Source organism: Taeniopygia guttata, chromosome 1 (assembly GCF_048771995.1).
Source record: "Taeniopygia guttata chromosome 1, bTaeGut7.mat, whole genome shotgun sequence".
Classification (NCBI taxonomy): Eukaryota; Metazoa; Chordata; class Aves; order Passeriformes; family Estrildidae; genus Taeniopygia; species Taeniopygia guttata.
In genome coordinates, this window is record NC_133024.1 from 110784997 (window position 1) to 110802626 (window position 17630).

Here is a 17630-nt window from a genome sequence, read left to right on the forward strand (position 1 = left end):
ACAAATATAACTAGACAAAAGAGCATTAAATGTTGATGAATGCACAATGTTCATTAACATTTCAAACACTAATAAGCTTTCAAGTATTAAAGACTACTGAGAATTAAACTTTAAGTCACCACAGGCAACTGATGGCTTTTTCCATTGGCTCGCAGGAGTTTTGGATCAGACCTTGGATTTAGAATAACAGGGAATGAATGGCTAAGGAGTCAATATTGTAAAGCAGCACTTGTCAGGGTGGCAGCCATGCAGCAGGAATATGGGAAGAGCAAGGATTGTGTGGTACCTTTGGGTAGGATGGCACATCCCGCCGGGGAGCTGGCCTCTTGTTTTCATCCAAAAAGCTGTACTTGCAGGGACAGTTAGTCCTGAAATGAAACATTCATCTCTTAAAATTGAGGGAACAGAAGCACAATGCCTCAAAAAGTGCCACAAGTGCTCTGGTGTCCCAGTAGCCACCCCGCAGAGAACCACCCCACACCACAGCCTCCCCCTTTCTAATGTAGTGTTGCTCAAAATCCTTTGAAAGTGTGATCCTCCTTAGGATTTCCTCCCTGTGGGAATCCAGGGCTTCCCTCTGGCTGCCCTGGCAGGTCTGGGACCCTGGCAGGGGTCAGGAACCCCCCTGGACAGAGCCCCCAGAGACACTGTCTGTGATCTCTGTCCAGGGAAAAGAGTTTTCAATCTTACAGGATGAATTACAAGCTCTGAGTGTTTGATATCAGTAATAATTAAGTGTGACACGGGTGTAAAAGTAAAATTTTAGATTACTAGATTAGGGGTTCAAAGGGGACAAGATGGAGGAAATTGGGTGTGCCTTGTCCTTTTCCTCCTTCTTCATGCCCTCCATGTTTCACTGTAGTGTTGGCATTTTTCTGTTGGTTTAGGCTGGGGACACACTGTCCAACGTAGGTGACAGATATTGGCACGTTATTGTAAATCCAGCACAGGTAGTTTGTGGTATTTAATGTTTGTAACATCCCACTGAGGGCAGAGCCCCACACGCTGCCCTGCAGGACAGAGCTGGGGCAGGGCAGCAGAACATGTTAGAGATAAACAGAATAAACAACCTTGAAACCAGCACAGACCAATTATGGCTTCTGCTTTGGCAACGGGGCAGAAAGACAGAGACTTTCTACAATCTCAGAATCACCAATACCCACAGATTCCGACACCTCCCCTTGTGCAACACCCCTGTTGCCCTTTCTTGGTCTATTTGCATTTCAAGAGAGAAGCATCTGAGTTCAGGCATGTATCCATGGATACCCAGCCACTTCTCCTGAAACCAAGTGACTTCAGCTTGCTGTCCATGGCAGGCATCCTTCTCCAGGGCTGCCAGGGGCCACACTGGCCATGGGCACGGCACTCCTCTGCTGATTCACTGCTGAGGGCACCCACTGAGCCCTGCTGCAGCCCATGAGAACTTCCACTTTGGTGGTGGGACCTCCTCGGAGAGGCACAGACTTGGCAGACACCTGTGCTTGGCTCCCTGATCCTGGAGAAAGGGAGCCACTGCCAGCAATTACAGGTAATTAACACTTGCCTGGTTATTAACACTGCTAGTTATTTACACTCTTCTTTCCTCTGCATATAGAAAAGCCAAGCTGATGCTTTCCCATCTGAGCAGAGGCCCAGGAGGGACCTCATCGCTCTCTACAATTCCCTGATGAGGTTACAGCCAGGTGAGAGCTGGGCTCTTCTCCCAAATTACCTCAAACTGTGCCAGGGGAGGGACAGCTTGGACATCAGGGAGAATTTCTTCATTGAAAAGGTGGTCAAACATTGGAAGGGGCTGTCCAGGGAGGTTTGGAGTCTCCATCCCTGGAGGTGTCCAAGGAAGGCCTGGAGGTGGCACTGAGTGCTCTGGGCTGGGGACAAGGTGGGCATCAAGCACAAAAAGCCTTGCAGGGCTTTTCCGAGGTGGTTGTTCACATGGACTTTATTAATTCCTGTGTGAAGCTGCTATTCTTGCATTTTGCATTTATAGAGTAATGGAATGGTTTGGATTGGAAGGGACCTTAAAAGTCACCCAGCTCCACCCACCCTGCCGTGGGCAGAGATGCTGCTCACTAGGTCAGGCTGCTCAGGGCCCATCCAATCTGGCCTTCAACACTTCCAGGGATTTATCCCTGGAGTCCTAACATTTGGATTAGCCTCTCAGTTTTCAAGCCCCCTGCCAAAGGAAGCAAAAATAAACCTCCCAAAAGAAGCCAAGCACAGCATTCCATTAACTCGTTTTTTGCATTTTTGATTATTATATTTTGCAATGTGTCTCTTTTGAGTGATTCTCTTCTCTGTTGGAAATTAGACCAGGTCTCTTTTCTCCTCTTAACACTGATGTCTGCTGTCATTTCTGGTGTCAGTGTCTGAATCCTGTGAAAGTTATGTCATTTTACAGCTCATGGTGATCAGCTGACTTCAACCAGCTGCTTTTTCCTGCCCTGTTAAAGGAGATTCTCACTTGATGAAAAGCTGTCTTAATAGTTTGTAAAGCTGTTTCCTCAAAACTCCACTGTGTGGGGTATTAGTAGGATAAAAATAGTGAGATTGGGGCATTCCTTGCCCTAATTGGAGCTGACTGCCAGGGTTAGCTGAGGGTCAGCCAGCTATCTCTAATTCCCAGCTGTAGTAGGATATTGAAGCCTTCATCCCAGCACACTGGGGAACACACCAGAGCCAGGATGCATCAGACCTTCACAAATGTAAAACTGGATCTGCAAATGATCATGATTTTAAATGACACCATGATGCTATTAGCATCTACCAGTGGTGAGTGCAAAAAACAGACAAGCAAAAAAAAAAAAAAAAAAAAAAAGGCAATTTGAGGAGGATGCAAATGGAGCTGCTTTGCTCTTCTGAGCAGAGAGATGCACAATTCACTGTGCTTTTATAAACCTGGCTACCCAGCCTTACTCTCTCATTTAGTAATGTAGCAGCAAATATAAGAATAGGTAAACACACATACAGCTGTGTACACTGTGATCTTACTGAAGGAACACAGGCACTCACAAATATTTATGTGCATGAATTAAATTTAGATGGGATCCCTAATTGAAAACACAGTGCATTATCTAGCAAATGACCCTGCACAAGGAATGACAGGTCTAAATGAGAGCAAATACATTTCCACTTCCCTGGGATGCCTCTGTTCCCACACAGATCTCATGCCAGCAGGAGAGGCTTTGCTCAGCCACCCTGGGGTGAATCTCCCCTAGGCTGGGGTCACCACAGGCTGGTGACCTGGCTGCTGTGGGGCTGTGGTGGCTTGGGAATAAGGAGCATCAGCTCATTCCTCAGCAGCTCCTGATGGGAGCCACCAAGGAGCATCATCTCCCCAGTCTGGTACCCACATCTAGCTGCTGCTCTGGCTCCCACACCCACAGGGTGCAGATAATCACGGGCAGAATTCTGTGCAAGCTGGAGGAGCCTTTGAGCAGCCGGGAGGAGGGAGATTCAGCTCAGGGTAGCCAAGAGGAGCTGTGACAGAGCCATGTGGACACAGCACCAACGTGAGGATGCTGAGCAGAGCGGGAGCAGCTGTGAGTGTGAGCTCAGAGCAAGCCAGGGTGGGTGTCCGTGCCCAGCTGAGCTCAATCCCATCTTCACCACAGCTTTCCAGCCTCACACCCCGTGCTGCTCTCTGCTGGAGCCTGTCACATCTCACCATGGGCCCTCAGTGAAGGTGACACCCCAGCTGGAGCTGCCTGCACTGAGCAGATGGAACACCCCCCCCATTCCGGCTTTTTTTGTTAACAGGTTGCTGTTTAGGCCACAAAATATAGATTGGAAGGTGACAGGAACTGGGATGGGAGTTAGTCATGGCTGCTGGGACAGTCTGGTACTTCCTGATGTGGTGTGGTGGCAACTGAGCGAACACCAACTTGCCATAACTTCTTTTTTTGGACCTAATTCCTTGTCCACCTGTGCATCACTGTTCATCACCATCACTGTGCAGCTCTGCCAGCTCCCTGCCACAGCTGAGGAAAGACACGTGGGCACACACGTTTCTCACATCACACCCAGCACAAAGCAGCACACATGCTCTTGCATTTGCTGCCAACATGGGCTTGGATTTTTCTAATGAGATTTCTCCAGACACCCCAAAAAGAAATTATGCAAGTGACAGGGCAGACTGCTTTCCACCCTGCTGGGATAAATCTGAGGCACACATCTGAGGTTAATAATGTTACTCTGCGTTTATGCTAATGTGACAGCTGAATTTGGCCTTGGACTTCATGGGAATGAATTATCATTGTGCCTCCTGACATATCTGGATGACAACATTTATTAAAACGAGAGATTATAAAGCCTGAATCTTTTAGCACATTTCCCATTGCCCTCAGTAGGAAACAGTTTTGATTAAGGGTCAGACAATTTGACCCAGAGACTGTTAAAACACTGAGAAAAATCCCATTTCACTGAGAAAAATCCCATTCACCCACATTTTGAGCAGCATGGTATATTCCTCTCCAGCAACCTTCCCAGGAGTATTCCCAATCTCACAGTGGTGATTTGTTCATCCTAGTGGGGCACTTCAGTGACACAGGGGGTGTTTTCCAGCTGAGACCACGCATCGTACAAAATGCAATTTTTTCTGCTGCTGTTTTAATTACAGCAAAACCGAGCTCCACCATCACAATGAGCCCTTGCATTAGAATGTAAATTCCCAATTTCTCATTGAATTTGAAACGGATGATTTATAATAGCGTGAGATGATAATTAGAGGAGCTGCTACATATTTATTTGGTAATTTCCCAGAATATATAGGAGCTGATTCGAGTGCTAACTGGTTCCCAACCAAAGGCTGCACTGTGCAGTTCTTTTCCCATTCTCTCCTGGTAAATCTGGATGAAGAATTCCCATTCTGTTTGGTGACAAATAACTCCCAAGACCTTTTTCTGTATTCTCATGGCCCAAACTAATTTAACTGGTGAATGGCTATAAATCTTCAAATGCTAAATTAAAGCCACTGTCCTTGATGGTTATTGTTTTCCTTGCTCTTTTACTTCTAAGCCCAGGAGATAATTCTGTGGAAATGTTGCATTAGGGTTTGAAACCAGACAATCCTGTGGTTAGGTGCCAAGCAGAACTTACCTGCTGCTCCTTGCTGCCATTTCCTCCCTCATCTTTTTAATGTCACGCTTGCATTTCTCAATCTCCACCACTTTCAGGCCTTCCACTGTCAACAGAGGGAAACAACAGGGCTGTTACCATGGCGAAAAAGTCTCATTTCAGGGTCTCATTTCACAATGGTGCAAAATGTCAGCGAGCTCTGCCAGTGGGGTTATCCAGCGAGGCGCCGGTTCCACGTGCAGGTGCTGCCAACCCAAGACGCGACCTTGGAAACCCACGGGAATTCTCTGCTCCAATGCAGGAAACAGCCACAGCGCTTCCATTCACTCCGTGGCTTTTCCACAGCAGCAGGCAGCTCTTCTGCTGCCTTCACTTCTGGGCTGCAGAGCAGGAATCAGAGGAAATCCTGAGCAGGAAAAAGCCCCACTCCCGTCGTGGGATGATAAGCGCGGCTATGCGAGCGCGTCCCGGTAGGATTAGAATTCCCATTAAGATAAAAGGTTTTAATTCATGCAGAGCATTAAGGAGCTCTGAGAGGCATTGCTGGATACAGAAAAAGCCAAAGTGAGAATGCAGGAGGGAGAGAAAAATGTTGAAAATTTGGCTCTAATGATAGATTTTTTAACTATTGAAATCCTGTCACTTCTTTTTGCCGATCAATTCTGTAATCAAAGGTTATTTCTACATGCAGCACAGAAAATCCTATATTTCCCTTCTGCATGTAATTGTGAGAGCCACAAGGCAAAAAGTTTGATTGCCTTTTTATGCAGCAGGGCGCTTTATTCCCCATAGCTGAGAGTGTGAGAATAATTCTCCCTTTTCTTTCCCCCTGGCTGAACTGTCAGTGTGATCAAGGACACGGCACCATTTATTACCTCCATGTCGTTCACATGCAATCATTTCACAGCTCATTTGTTTGCTGAACTCCTTGTTTGCATGGATGAGCCATGGCTCAGGGAACGTGCCATGGGGAAAATCAGTATTCAGCAACTTTCTTAGAAAATCACGGTTTGAATCACACTTATCTGGAGAGCAAGTGATAAATCCCTGCCTTGAAGGGCACAGCTCTGGAGATAAGCAGAGACCTCAGTTTTGTTTACCTTTATGAGAGTAACAACAAAGATTGCAGCTGGGACTGGGAAAAGGGAAAGAGATGTGTATGGACTAAGCCCAGAATGCCAAATATTAGGAGAGGAAAGGGAGAAGGGGGTTAGTTGATGTTTGTTTACAGGGATGCCCTCCTGACATCCCATTTAGGCATTTATAAAAATGCCTGACATCCCATTTAGGCATATTAAAAATCCCATTTAGGCATTTATATTTTTTCATCTGTCGTTGTTACAGGCAGTTTCTTTGGGTGATCACAGTGTGGTGATGCAGGCAAGCTGCTGTCCTCCTCTTTGGATATCTTAGTTCTGGATACCTCCCTGCACTTTTTTGGGTGCTTTGCTCAATGGCTGATGGTCAGCTGTAGCTGACCTGCAGGCCCTGTGCTGCTCTGTACCACGCTGGTGCATCCACCTGGGAGAAATTCCATTTGCCAAGATGCCCAATTGCTGGCCAGTGCCTGTTTGAAGCAGTGGGAGCCAAGCAGAGTTATCAGTGACAGGGAAGTGGGGCAGGCAACTGCAGGGAGAAGAAGAGTTCTGGTGCAAAATGGCAGCCCTGAGCATTTTTTCGTGTTGCATCTCTTTGGTTTTCATCCCAAATCTCTCTGGGGGAGCAGGGAATTTACATAATTATTTTCTTAAGGTAGATGTGAAGTGCTTACAAATTGCAAAGGGTTTTTTGCCAGCTTCCTTATTCATGTGAGAGCTGCTGTGCAAAGTCAAGCCATGGGACAAAGGATTCCCGGTGCCAGCTCTGCATGGGCTCGTTTTCCAAGGGGAAGTGACAAGCTTTAGCTGGGATTTAGAAATCAGCTAAAAGATTTGGCTCCCTGAAAACACATCTCTGGGCAGGAATGGGAAGGAAGCTGAGAACATTTCGTGTGAGGTGCAGATGTAGTGCTGTCATGAGCACTTATCCCCACACACACACATGTCCCCTCTGAGGAAGAAATCCTGGAGAGCACATGTGAAAGTGATGGAAAAGGGATCTCTGAAGAAGGCAGGAGAAAAGGCAAAATAAAAGAACAAGTCTTTCCACATTTGGCTTGCAAATGATAAATGGCCGTGTCATGTGCACTGATTAAGGGCCCATTACATTATTCTGCAGAGAGAAATACCTTCTGAAAAGACCCTGTGCTGTCTAAAGAAATCCTTGGGCTGAATCCAGCAGTGAAACACGGCTCTCAGAGCAACCTCTGGGAGCCCAGCTCAAGCAGGGAGGTTGGACACTCCCTCTCTCCCACGGTTTTGCTTCTTGAACATGACAGCCCAGGGAATTATTTCAGAACGCTGCAGACTGGGCTCTGTTGCAAACCCTGGAAGCCTGACTTTGAGCAGACAGGCAGCCCAGGGAGCTCCTTCCCACAGATGTCTCCATCAGCTGCTGCTTCCACCAGCAGTGGGACCCACAGAGGACAGAACCCTCCTTTGGGGAGCAGGGAATTCAGTCCTCCTGCATGGCCCAGCAGCTCTGGGCATGCTGCCTTCCCTAAACCAGCAACCAAGTGCTGGAGTGGGCAGGTGCTCAGTTTTTTCCTGCCAGGAATGGCATGAATGCCTTGGTTATCTCCCTCCTGTGCTGTGAGCTGCCAGTGCTGAGAGGCAGAGGCTGTGCCAGGGGTCCCAGGGGCTCACCAGAGGCCAAAAGCAGCCCCTGGCTGGCTGGGATAGTTGCTTTCTTGGGCTGCCAAGGGGATACAAGACCCACATCTTACCTCATTTGCTCTAATCCACAGCACTTAGCCCTGAGGAGTGGAGCTAGGCAGAAGTTTCTCTGAAAATGCAGAGTGACTGAGCTCATTTGTCTTTTCTCTCTCTTTTTTTTTTTTTTTTCTTTTTTTTTTGGGTCAAAGAATAAACCAGCAGAGCTTTGAGAGAAGCAGCAGCCAAACAGACAGGGAGGAATTCATGGACATCCCTCAGCACCAGGAGCTGAGGCTGGGGTGGCCACAGGGAGAGGCTTCCCTGCAGCTGCTCTTCAAGTAAGGACATTTCTTCCTCTTAGTTTTTCCACATGGGAATGGGATTCGTAATGGGATTTGGGAAAATGGGAAAAAATGATTGGGAGAAATGGGAAAAACTGAGAAATGGGAAACTGGGCTGGAAGGTGTTCTCCACCAGGCACACCAGCATGGTGGCTTCTCCTAGGAACGTGGGTTCCACTGGGAGCAACGAGATCACCAGGATTCCTGGGTGGGGAAATGGGGAAAATGGGAAAAAATTGGAAAATGGGATTGGAAAAATGGGAAAATTGGGAGAAATGGGAAATCCCCAGCCCCTCTTTCTCTTTGTCAGCAGAGAGCTGACAAAGTGATCAGTCTCCCTGAGCAGCTGCAGGGTCAAGGTAGCTTCTGGTCAGCAGATGTTTCAGGAACCAGAAACTCTGTTTTTTTCCCAGCCAGCCCTAGTGGGAAAGTTCTTTGTGCAGCTGTAGTGCTGGGAAAGGCTCTCCCTGCTCCTGACTTCAGCGCTGAGCATCTTCAAGGATGTGGCCTTAGGAGTCACAGCTGGATGGCAGCACCTCATTCATACCCCTTCCCTGCCTCTCTGGGACCTGTGTTCTGCCTAATGTACTGAAACAACTCAGAAACTGCACAAGGAGAAAAAAAAACACCCAAAAAAACCCAAAAAAGGAGCTCATTGACCGGGTGAATTGAATTTGGCTGTTGCACTGTATCAATGTGGTTGTAGGGTACAAAGAACAACAGAGGGAGCTGGGGGTGCCCAGCCTGGAGAAAAGGAGGCCCAGGGGTGACCTTGTCACTCCCCACAGCTCCTGAAAGGTGCCTGTGCCCAGCTGGGGCTGGGCTCTTTCTCCAGGCAGCACTGACACAACCAGAGCTCACAGCCTCGAGCTGCACCAAGGGAAATACAGGTTGGATAGCAGGGAAAAGCTTTTACAGAAATGGTGATAAAGTTCTGGAGTGGCTGCCTGGGGAGGTGGTGGAGTCACCATCCCTGGGTGTGTTTAACAAAGCCTGGATGTGGCACTGGGTGCCAGGGCTGAGTTGAGGTGTTGGGGTGGGTTGGACTCGATGATCCTGAAGGTCTCTTCCAACCCAGTGATTCTGGGATTCTGTGGGGGATGGCACTGACAGCAGGAGGAGGGAATTACATTTGGAATTACAGCCCAAAGGCCCCAGTGAGGGAGGGATCAGGTTCCCAGTGTCAGAGGGTCAGGGAGCACAGAGGGATGGGGGGTCACTGCTGGGTGCAGGGAGGTGACAGCCCCTGGGCCATGGGGGACACGGCAGGGCTGGCCAGGGGCTGGGAGGTGGAGGAAGAGAGGTGGGTGGTGGAGACCCTTTGCCACAGGGCCATGGGAACAGCAGGACGTGGCCCCAAAGCTCAGTGCAGGGCTCAGCAGCCCCTCAAACGGAGGACAGGAGGAGCTCTGGATGCTGGCAGCACCACCCTGGTCCCCACATCAGTGCCACCACAGGCTCCCACCATCCCCACACCTCACCAAGGGCCGACCTGTGGCCTATGGGGCTCAAAATTGGCCAAATTACAGGGGATTAGAGAGAATGGAGGAGCAGGACAGGTCAGAAGTCACAAGGCACCAGTTCCCACTGTGATAGGAATAAAGGGACACTCACATTCAACCTTTTTCTCCAGCATTGCCAAGTGATTAGCTACTTCCGTTTTCAGTTCATTGATTTTAAAAACCCTGGAAAGAAAACCCTCATGTATTAATGTTATACATTTAATGCTCTCCCTACCCTAGGTGCTAAGAACTTCTGCTAGAAAAGTCCATATTTGTGTCTCTATGATTGATCTACCCAGCCACGTTTGTCATGAGGAAAAGAAAATTTTCCATGGAAATGCTAACATTGGGGCAGAAAATACACCCAGGTTTAATTTTCAGAAAAAATAACAGGAGATTTTTTTTTTTTTAATGGCCCTGGGAATGTCCTGTGGCTCTACAACACTTCATCTCCCCCTCTCTCAGCAGTGACTTACTACTGTACCCCGCCCCCAGGGCAGCAAAGTTAAATTGATAATTGTTAAATTGATAATTCATAATTGTCCAAGAGCAGCGTCTTGGTGTCTGCACACTCTGAATCCTCCTCCCCTCCTGTCCAGTTACACTGGTGGTTTGCTGGGCTGTGGTGGGACTGATCTGTCTTATTGAAACCAGCTGGGATTAAATAAGCAGCTACACAGATGCTGAGACATCCTCTCTCAGGAGAGACATTTTTGGGTGATAAAGGGGAAAATGAAACAAATCTGATGATTTGACCGCTCAACAAAGAAGCACTTCTTTTGCTTACTGAGAGAAGGAGCATTTACTACTTGATCTCCTTTTTAGATCAAAGTTAATCACTGAAATTGCTTTTGGTTTGAGCTACTGTATTGCTGTCAGCAGGAAATAATGTGTCCCAGACCTAAATTTGGCAGGCAGAGTGGGATTTGAAAGATGTCTTAAATGCCCCTCTGCCTCCTGTGAAAATTTCACTTCAGGCTGATAAAAGAAATAGCATTTTAAATTAATAATGATGTTCAGTTTCTTACCTCGAGAACTGCTCGGCAATCTGTCCCAATAAATTCTGGAACAATTCTTCTTTCTCTGAAAAAAAAAAAAAATAGAAGGAAGACATGACAGGAAAAAAAGAAAGGAAAGAAAGCATCCTCAGCCCTTCTGTGAAGTGGTGTCCCCAGGCTTCCAGTTCTGATGGTGAGGCCAAAAATTTGTTCAGGTCCTTTGAAGAGTGACAGGGTTTATCTCACCTGCCTTTCTCTTCCTGCAGATTACAGCCAGGGTTTCTCAGAAGTTTGATTTTTGGGAGGCTGGGTCTCTGAGAGCTGGCCTGTTTTAAGGCAGCACTTTCTGGAGGGGAGACCTTCCACAGACCTTGGGTGGCACATCCAGAATCCCAACAATCCCAACTGGCTTTTGCAAGTTGCTGCTCACAGTCAGCGTCTCTACACCACCAGCACACTGTGACACAGAGCCCATGGACAACACCACAGCTCATGAACACAAAATAAAACCCAGCTTGCCTTTCAGTTTTACCCTGGAGACCAATTTTTCCTGGTGCAAGTGCCTAAGGATTGTTCTGCCTTGCACAAACTCCAGGCAAACAAACACGAGATGACAAAGTGCTGTCCCTGCAGAACGAGGTCTGCCCTTCCTGGTTTGGGGGATGGACACAGCAGGGTACAACTTTCCCAGCCCCTTTTCCCTTGAGAACACAGCTTGGATGGAGCTGCCACGGGGATCCTGTCAAGATCCCATTGTTCCCCGAGTTCCTGCAGCAGTGGCCACATTGGGAGCCCTCGTGGGCTCTCAGGATCTTCTGCTGGCCCAGGAAACTCAGCCTGATGAAGCCCCAGCCTCTTCCCAAGATGATCACAGGACTGCAATTCCCACCACAAGGAAAAGAAAACAACCCCTCAAAGCAGGACCCTGGATTTCATCCTCCAAAAGCAGACTTTAGGAAGGAATAAGTATGATAGCAATGTTTTCCCATCATTTAGCATGTCCACACAGAGAGGGGAAGCACAAATCACCTTTGCTGAGCCCTGAGATGCTGTTTTGGGATTGTTCCCTCTTTCCCCCAGCAGCTAATGCCAACTGCCCCGAAGTGCTGCAGCGATTCCTGCACTGGGGATATGCTCAAGGAAAGGAAGCTCTGAGTGCACTCATAAACACACTGCAGATTACAGAACACTTATTTATACCCCACACAGAAACACCCGATGGCATTTCTGCAGATACTTCTTGTCCTTCCCCGAGGGAACACGGCGCCTCACAAGTGCAATCACCCAGGCAAAAGACACCAGACAGAAATACAGCCCAGCATTTACCATTTATTTCTAAATAATAGCTCTTGTACCTGTTGAAAGGATTTGCAATTCATTGGGTATTAGAGACCTCAGCAATACTTGTCAAGAGCATTCACATCACTGCTCAAAACAATTTGCCTGTTACCTCCTGTGTCTCAAAACTGGGGCAAGCACTCTGAAAGTCTCAGATCTAATTCTCTCTTTTTTATTTATTTTTTTTTCCCCAGCTCCCAGCGGAGTGGCTAGCAGAGAAAACACAGATTGCTTCCTCTCACAGAGACCCATTTTCCAGTTTTCTCACAAAACCCAAGCGCTGAAACAAAGCAAACGCCACGTCCTGTTTTAAGAGAGGAGGAAAACTTACCGTGGGCAGCACCTGGGATGGCACAGAGTCCAAGAGGGAAAATAAGCAGAGAAAGCAGAGAAACCCGTGTCCTCTCCCTTCGATGCTGCTCAGCCTTCTGACAGTGGCTGGAGCATGCCAGAGACTGACAAGTTCCCTATAAACACTGCTCCAGTAAAGAAAAAAAAAAACCAAAAAACAACCCAACAATCTTACTTTCACTCCCTCCCCCTGCCAAAACTCACTCGGAGTACTAAGAAATTCCCATCCAGGGAACAGTCAGCTGCAATCTGATGTTTATGGATGTAATAAAAGACTTTGAAAATGAAGATGTATGTTTTTATAACCCTAGGGTGCAGTAAAGATATATGACTAAGAGTGGCAGTTCGCCTCATCTTAAAGAGACAAAGATCCATTTCCCTGCCCTGTTCCTTTCTGCAGGAAGACCTCTGGTAACCCTGGTTTCTGAAGAAAACGAGACATTGCTATGACATAATTTAGTCTTGTTTGCCCCTTCCTTTGTAAAACAGGAGGGTTAAGTGTGCTTTTGCTCCCTTCATTACCCTCTGCCTTGTTTTTTTTTTAATACCTTTGGGCAGGGCTGAAGCCCCAGGTGCACACAGACACCTTTTCCCTCAGTTTGCTTCCTTTGTTTTGCTGTGATTCCCTTTCTGAAAAGGAAATCCTGCTGCAAGCAGCACTGGGTGCTTTGCTGAGGGTCCTGTTGCAGCATCCCCAAAAAAACCCCTTTTCTTCTCCCCTCACCTCCCACCAGCACCGCAAATGTGCGACATCTACAAGTCCAGGTATTCAGCAAGTCAGGGTTTTCCACAACACTCTGGCTGTTCTGCAGCTGAGAGGTGACAAGCAGAACCCCCCAGAAGATGCTGCAATGGTTAATGCTGGGCAGGGACAGGCAGCTCAGGCTTGCCCAGGCTCCCCAGGGCTCATTCCCAGCTCCAGGCACTCCTGCTCTTTGCCCTATGGCCTCTGCCAAGCTCAGCAGGGAGAGAGGAGCTGTTCTGCCTCGTCTCCAGCACGTTCTGGGAGGGAAGCAGGTGCAGGGAGAATATGGCAGCAGCATTTTTTCCTGTGGTTCCCACCTCGGCCGCGTGGGAGGCTGGCAGGGATTGCAACCTTCCCTGCCAGACGGGCACCTGGTGCACACTGAGCAGCTCAGGTGAGCTGCCCTGGCACAGATGGTTTATTACCCACTGGCAGGCACCCTCTGCCTCTTCCTGTACCCCCTCACCCTCTGGGATCACGGCCAGGGAGCCACCTCCATCCTCCCACTCTCGTGGCTCCCTTTGCCACCCTGCCAGCCTTTGCCACCCTGCCAGCTCCACAGGCTGTGAGCAGGCAGTCTGTGGGGTTGGGGAGGTGCCTTGGCTTCCCCCTGGCTTTTCTGCTTTGGCCAAGCAAGGCTGGGAGGGCATGGGCATCTCCCTTTCCTTGCCAGCACCAGGCTGGTGAATCCCTGCCCTGTTTCTCACAAATATTTCTGCCTCCGGCTCAAGCTTCTGTCTGCATTTCACTTTGTGTGGTTTGCTTGGATCAGGGCAGTCAGAGTAATTTAAAAACCCACAAAAGCCTCAGGAAGGGGTGAGTTTCAAGCCCAAGCCCACATGCATGAATCTGTCATATGGAGATTCATGTAATTCACAGCTCAGGTTAATTTGGGCTGTTGCATGCAAATTCCCCATCAGGTGAGCAGTCCCGAAGGAGCTGGCCACATCCCAGGGCACACATCCATGTGGGATGCACCCTCAGGAGGGAGGATTTTTCTCTCCCAGTCTCTGCCTCCTCAGTCTTGCCTGAGCTGAGAGCATGAACAAGACTCCGAAAGGAGAAGAGAGAGATGGCAGAATAAGAAGATTTTGACACAGTGACAAGCTTCTGTTTTTTTACCAATACCACACCACACTGGGGTGTTGAATCATCCAGGGGGAAAATCACCCCTGCAGATCTCTAGTGCAGCCACTGCTGGGCTTTTCTGCCTTAATTTTGGAGCAGGAGGAAAAATCCCTGGGAATATTTTCCTGTCCTGTTCAGACCACACTGGGTCAGGCTCGCTTTTGACCTCCACAACAGCTCCTTTCTCTGCACTGTCAGAAACGCATCAGACTTCAATTTTATCCCTCAAGAGGGTGCTGCTAATAGGGTTTGTTCATTTAATTGTCACCCCTGTCAAATCTATAAGTGCCTGAACCCTACTAATTAGAGCAACAGCACAGCCAACAATTTTGTGAGTTGTGAGCCAATTTCACCAGGAGGACACAGACCAGAGCCCTTCTGCTGGTGGGAGGGAGAGGGTGCTCACTCAATGGGCTTGGAAATTAATATACCACAGACAAAAGAGTTTGCCACGGAGGTTTTGATGCTCTGCATGGACAGCCACGAATCTTCTGGTCCAGGGCCATAGGAGGAGGGACAGGATGTGATCCAGCAGCTTCACAGGCTCAGAGCCAGCCAGCTCAGGCCTCCCCTAACCCTGACCCTAACCCTGACCCTGACCCTCACCCTAGCCCTCACCCTAATCCTAACACTTGCAGACGTCTGACCTCTGACACATCGATGGCTGCAGCATCCAAACTCTCTGGAATAATGATTTTTATTTATTTCCAACCCTCTCCCCTGACTATGGCCAGGAAATTAAGAACTGTTTCTTAGCAGGACTCCAATGGATGTATCCTCTGGTGAATAGAAGCCACTGCTTATGTTTTTTTCCTCCCTAAAGATTATATTTCCCAGTCCCACCTTTTATGGCCTCTGTTCCTTGTGTCATTCTCCTGCAGCTGCCTGGGAGGCTGCTGAAAGAGGGGCATTTACCTCCCACCACTGGGAAAATTGGGGTGACCCCATTTTGGCACCTATTTGGATGAGCTGCTTTGGGAAGCAGAACGATGCAGGCAGAGTTGTGTGAGAAGTGAAGAATAGAACAGAGCTGTTTTGTGGGGTTTTTTTTCTTTTTTTTTTTAATGAAAAGGAACAATTTCCCACTCTGTTTATTCTTCCTACTGTCAGCAAAATGTCAGGAATGTTTAAGATTAATGACAAGCCATGTGAAAGAGAAAAAGATACCAAGGAACATTAGTTCCATCACACTCAGCTCAACTTTCTTCCTCTTTCCATAGCAGACTCTGTCTTATGTTTTGACAATCTATGGCCAGAATTTTTCTTGCCCTTTTCAGCTCAGATCTTTGGAAATCCTTGTTTTATGAAATGCAGGGAGTGAAGAGAGATCTTGCTGACACAGTGAGCTGTGCTCTGCACAAAGCAGAGCCATGTGCTGTCAGCTGGGGATGAAAAATGAGGGCCTTGGGAGAGTGAGAAAAGTCATCCATGGTCCTATAAAAATATACTGTTAGCTTCATGGTAGGGGAATAAAAAAAATACATTTAAAAAGGAGAATATTTTCTAAAAAGCCCCTCAAACTGCTTCCCAGCTGGTATAACTCAGTGGCATTCCCTGCTGGCCCCATTTCTCTGTCATGGGGCACTTGGAGACTGGTTACTCACAGCAGCTGGGAGACAGAGCCACGAGCTCCACCCCACCTTTCCTGGTGTGATAATGCAAAATTGCTCCCAGACCAGGAGAGCGATGCTGCTGCAGCAGGGTTTGTCACAATAAGGAAATCGTTTGGCAGACAGCTTCTTCCCCTTAGCAGTCACACGTGTCCCTTGGCTGTGACTACCTCCTTCTGGCAATCACTGACATGGGATTTGTATATGGCTTGCTACAAATCTCACTGTGGGTGGGTTCCTCCCTGTTCCCAACCCTCTATGCTCTCTTTGCTCTCTGTTCACCTTTGCTCCCTGCATGCACAATCTCCCTCCCTGCTGTTGCCTCTCTGTCTCCCCCACATCCTCCTTTCCAGATGTTTCTGCCAGGGCAGATGCCTCAGAGAACAGCCTCAGTTCCCTGTGCCTCCCCTTCTAGAAGACACAGTGCTGTCAGACACTGTTTCCATCCATCATTCAGGACCCTAAGCCAGAAGATGAGGTGGGACCACCAAAACATCATCTCTCCTATCCCAACAAACTCACCTGCTCCTACACACCCCTTTTTCCAGCCCCAGGCTTTCTGTCTCACACCTGTTCTGCATGTGCACTCTGTGTTTCCAGCACAATCATAACCTCTTGCCCTTTGTCTCTCCTATCTTCCCATGTAACTGCTCCCAGGAATGTCCCCAGCTGATGAATCCTCTCCTGCTGTGGCTCCAGGGTGTTCAGGCTGCCCTGATATGAGTGGCAGGAGACTCTGCAGCTGCACAGATGAGAGAAACCATGAGCCAGATGCTCACAGGAATTGCCCCAAGCCAATGTTCTGCTCCAGTGTTCAGCATGATCCTGACAGCAAAGAGAAGTGGGAGGAGTGGCACTCCAGCCCTGCCTGTGGCTGGGGAATGTGCTCCAGATGTTTTCTTTCACCCAGGCCCTCTTTCATCTTGTCAGGTGAATTTAAATATTTATCACATTTAGAGCTACCATGCCCACAACAGAAATTATGTTCTTTCCTCAGCCAATTGGAAATAACATGAAGCTCAAATGTTGTGCAGGTTTAACAAAACTCTGCAGGACAGGCTTTCATCTGTCTTGCCTGAAAAAACCTCACTGCTCCATGCAAGGCTTTCCCCAGGGCATCAGGAGAGCTGAGCCAGACCTCAGCCAGGCACAGGGATCATCCATTCACCTGATCCTCAAATTCATGGAAATTCAGGCACATTTTTTAAGATTTCCTGCAGAACACTGTAATCAAACACTTCTTATTCTGCTACATCCATGACACTGACCTCTTCGGGTTTTTGCATCATGGGCACATGATTTCCACATGCAAATGTTTGCAAATTCAACTTTACTTAATTCAGCTTTGGTAGATTCAGTTCAAAAAGGTCATTTTACCTGAGAGCTGCTCAGTCATAACTGGTATCACTTTGTATGGAGACCTGGAAGAGCCACGGAGGGTTGATGTTAGCCACACTCAAAATGCAGTTTGCATTTCACATCTGTACTCCCTGAGAGGTACAAAGAAGTATCTGAAGATATTATAAGATCTCTTAAAACCTGTGAGTTTGAGTAAGCAATGGGCACTTTTTCTGAACACAGAGAATTTAGAAACAGAATTATTAGATTCTCTGATTTAGAAATGGAATTATAGAACCGTAGAATGGTTTGGGTTGGAAGGGACGTTAAAAATCCTCCAGCTGCAGCCCCTTGCCATGGGCAGGGACACCTTCCACCATCCCAGGCTGCTCAGAGCCCTGTCCAGCCTGGCCTTGAACACTTCCAGGGATGGGGCAGCCACAACCTCTTTTT

The 17630-nt window shown here is 48.1% G+C and overlaps 1 protein-coding gene across 4 annotated transcripts in view; it reads right to left on the reverse strand.

The window, feature by feature from the left end:
• PDE9A (phosphodiesterase 9A) overlaps positions 1-17630 on the reverse strand; it is a 55101-nt gene that overhangs the window by 19568 nt on the left and 17903 nt on the right. The window contains exons 4-8 of one of the 4 annotated variants that reach the window (XM_002189462.7): positions 17217-17260; positions 10698-10752; positions 9782-9852; positions 5095-5179; positions 287-368 (exon numbers count right to left, since the gene is read on the reverse strand). In XM_002189462.7, coding sequence (XP_002189498.5) covers positions 287-368; positions 5095-5179; positions 9782-9852; positions 10698-10752; positions 17217-17260 — 337 coding nt within the window. Of the gene's footprint in view, positions 1-286; positions 369-5094; positions 5180-9781; positions 9853-10697; positions 10753-10913; positions 11345-12336; positions 14685-17216; positions 17261-17630 lie in introns of those variants that run through there. The other 3 variants (XM_012569454.5, XM_072935523.1, XM_030283594.4) reach the window with 3 other exon arrangements.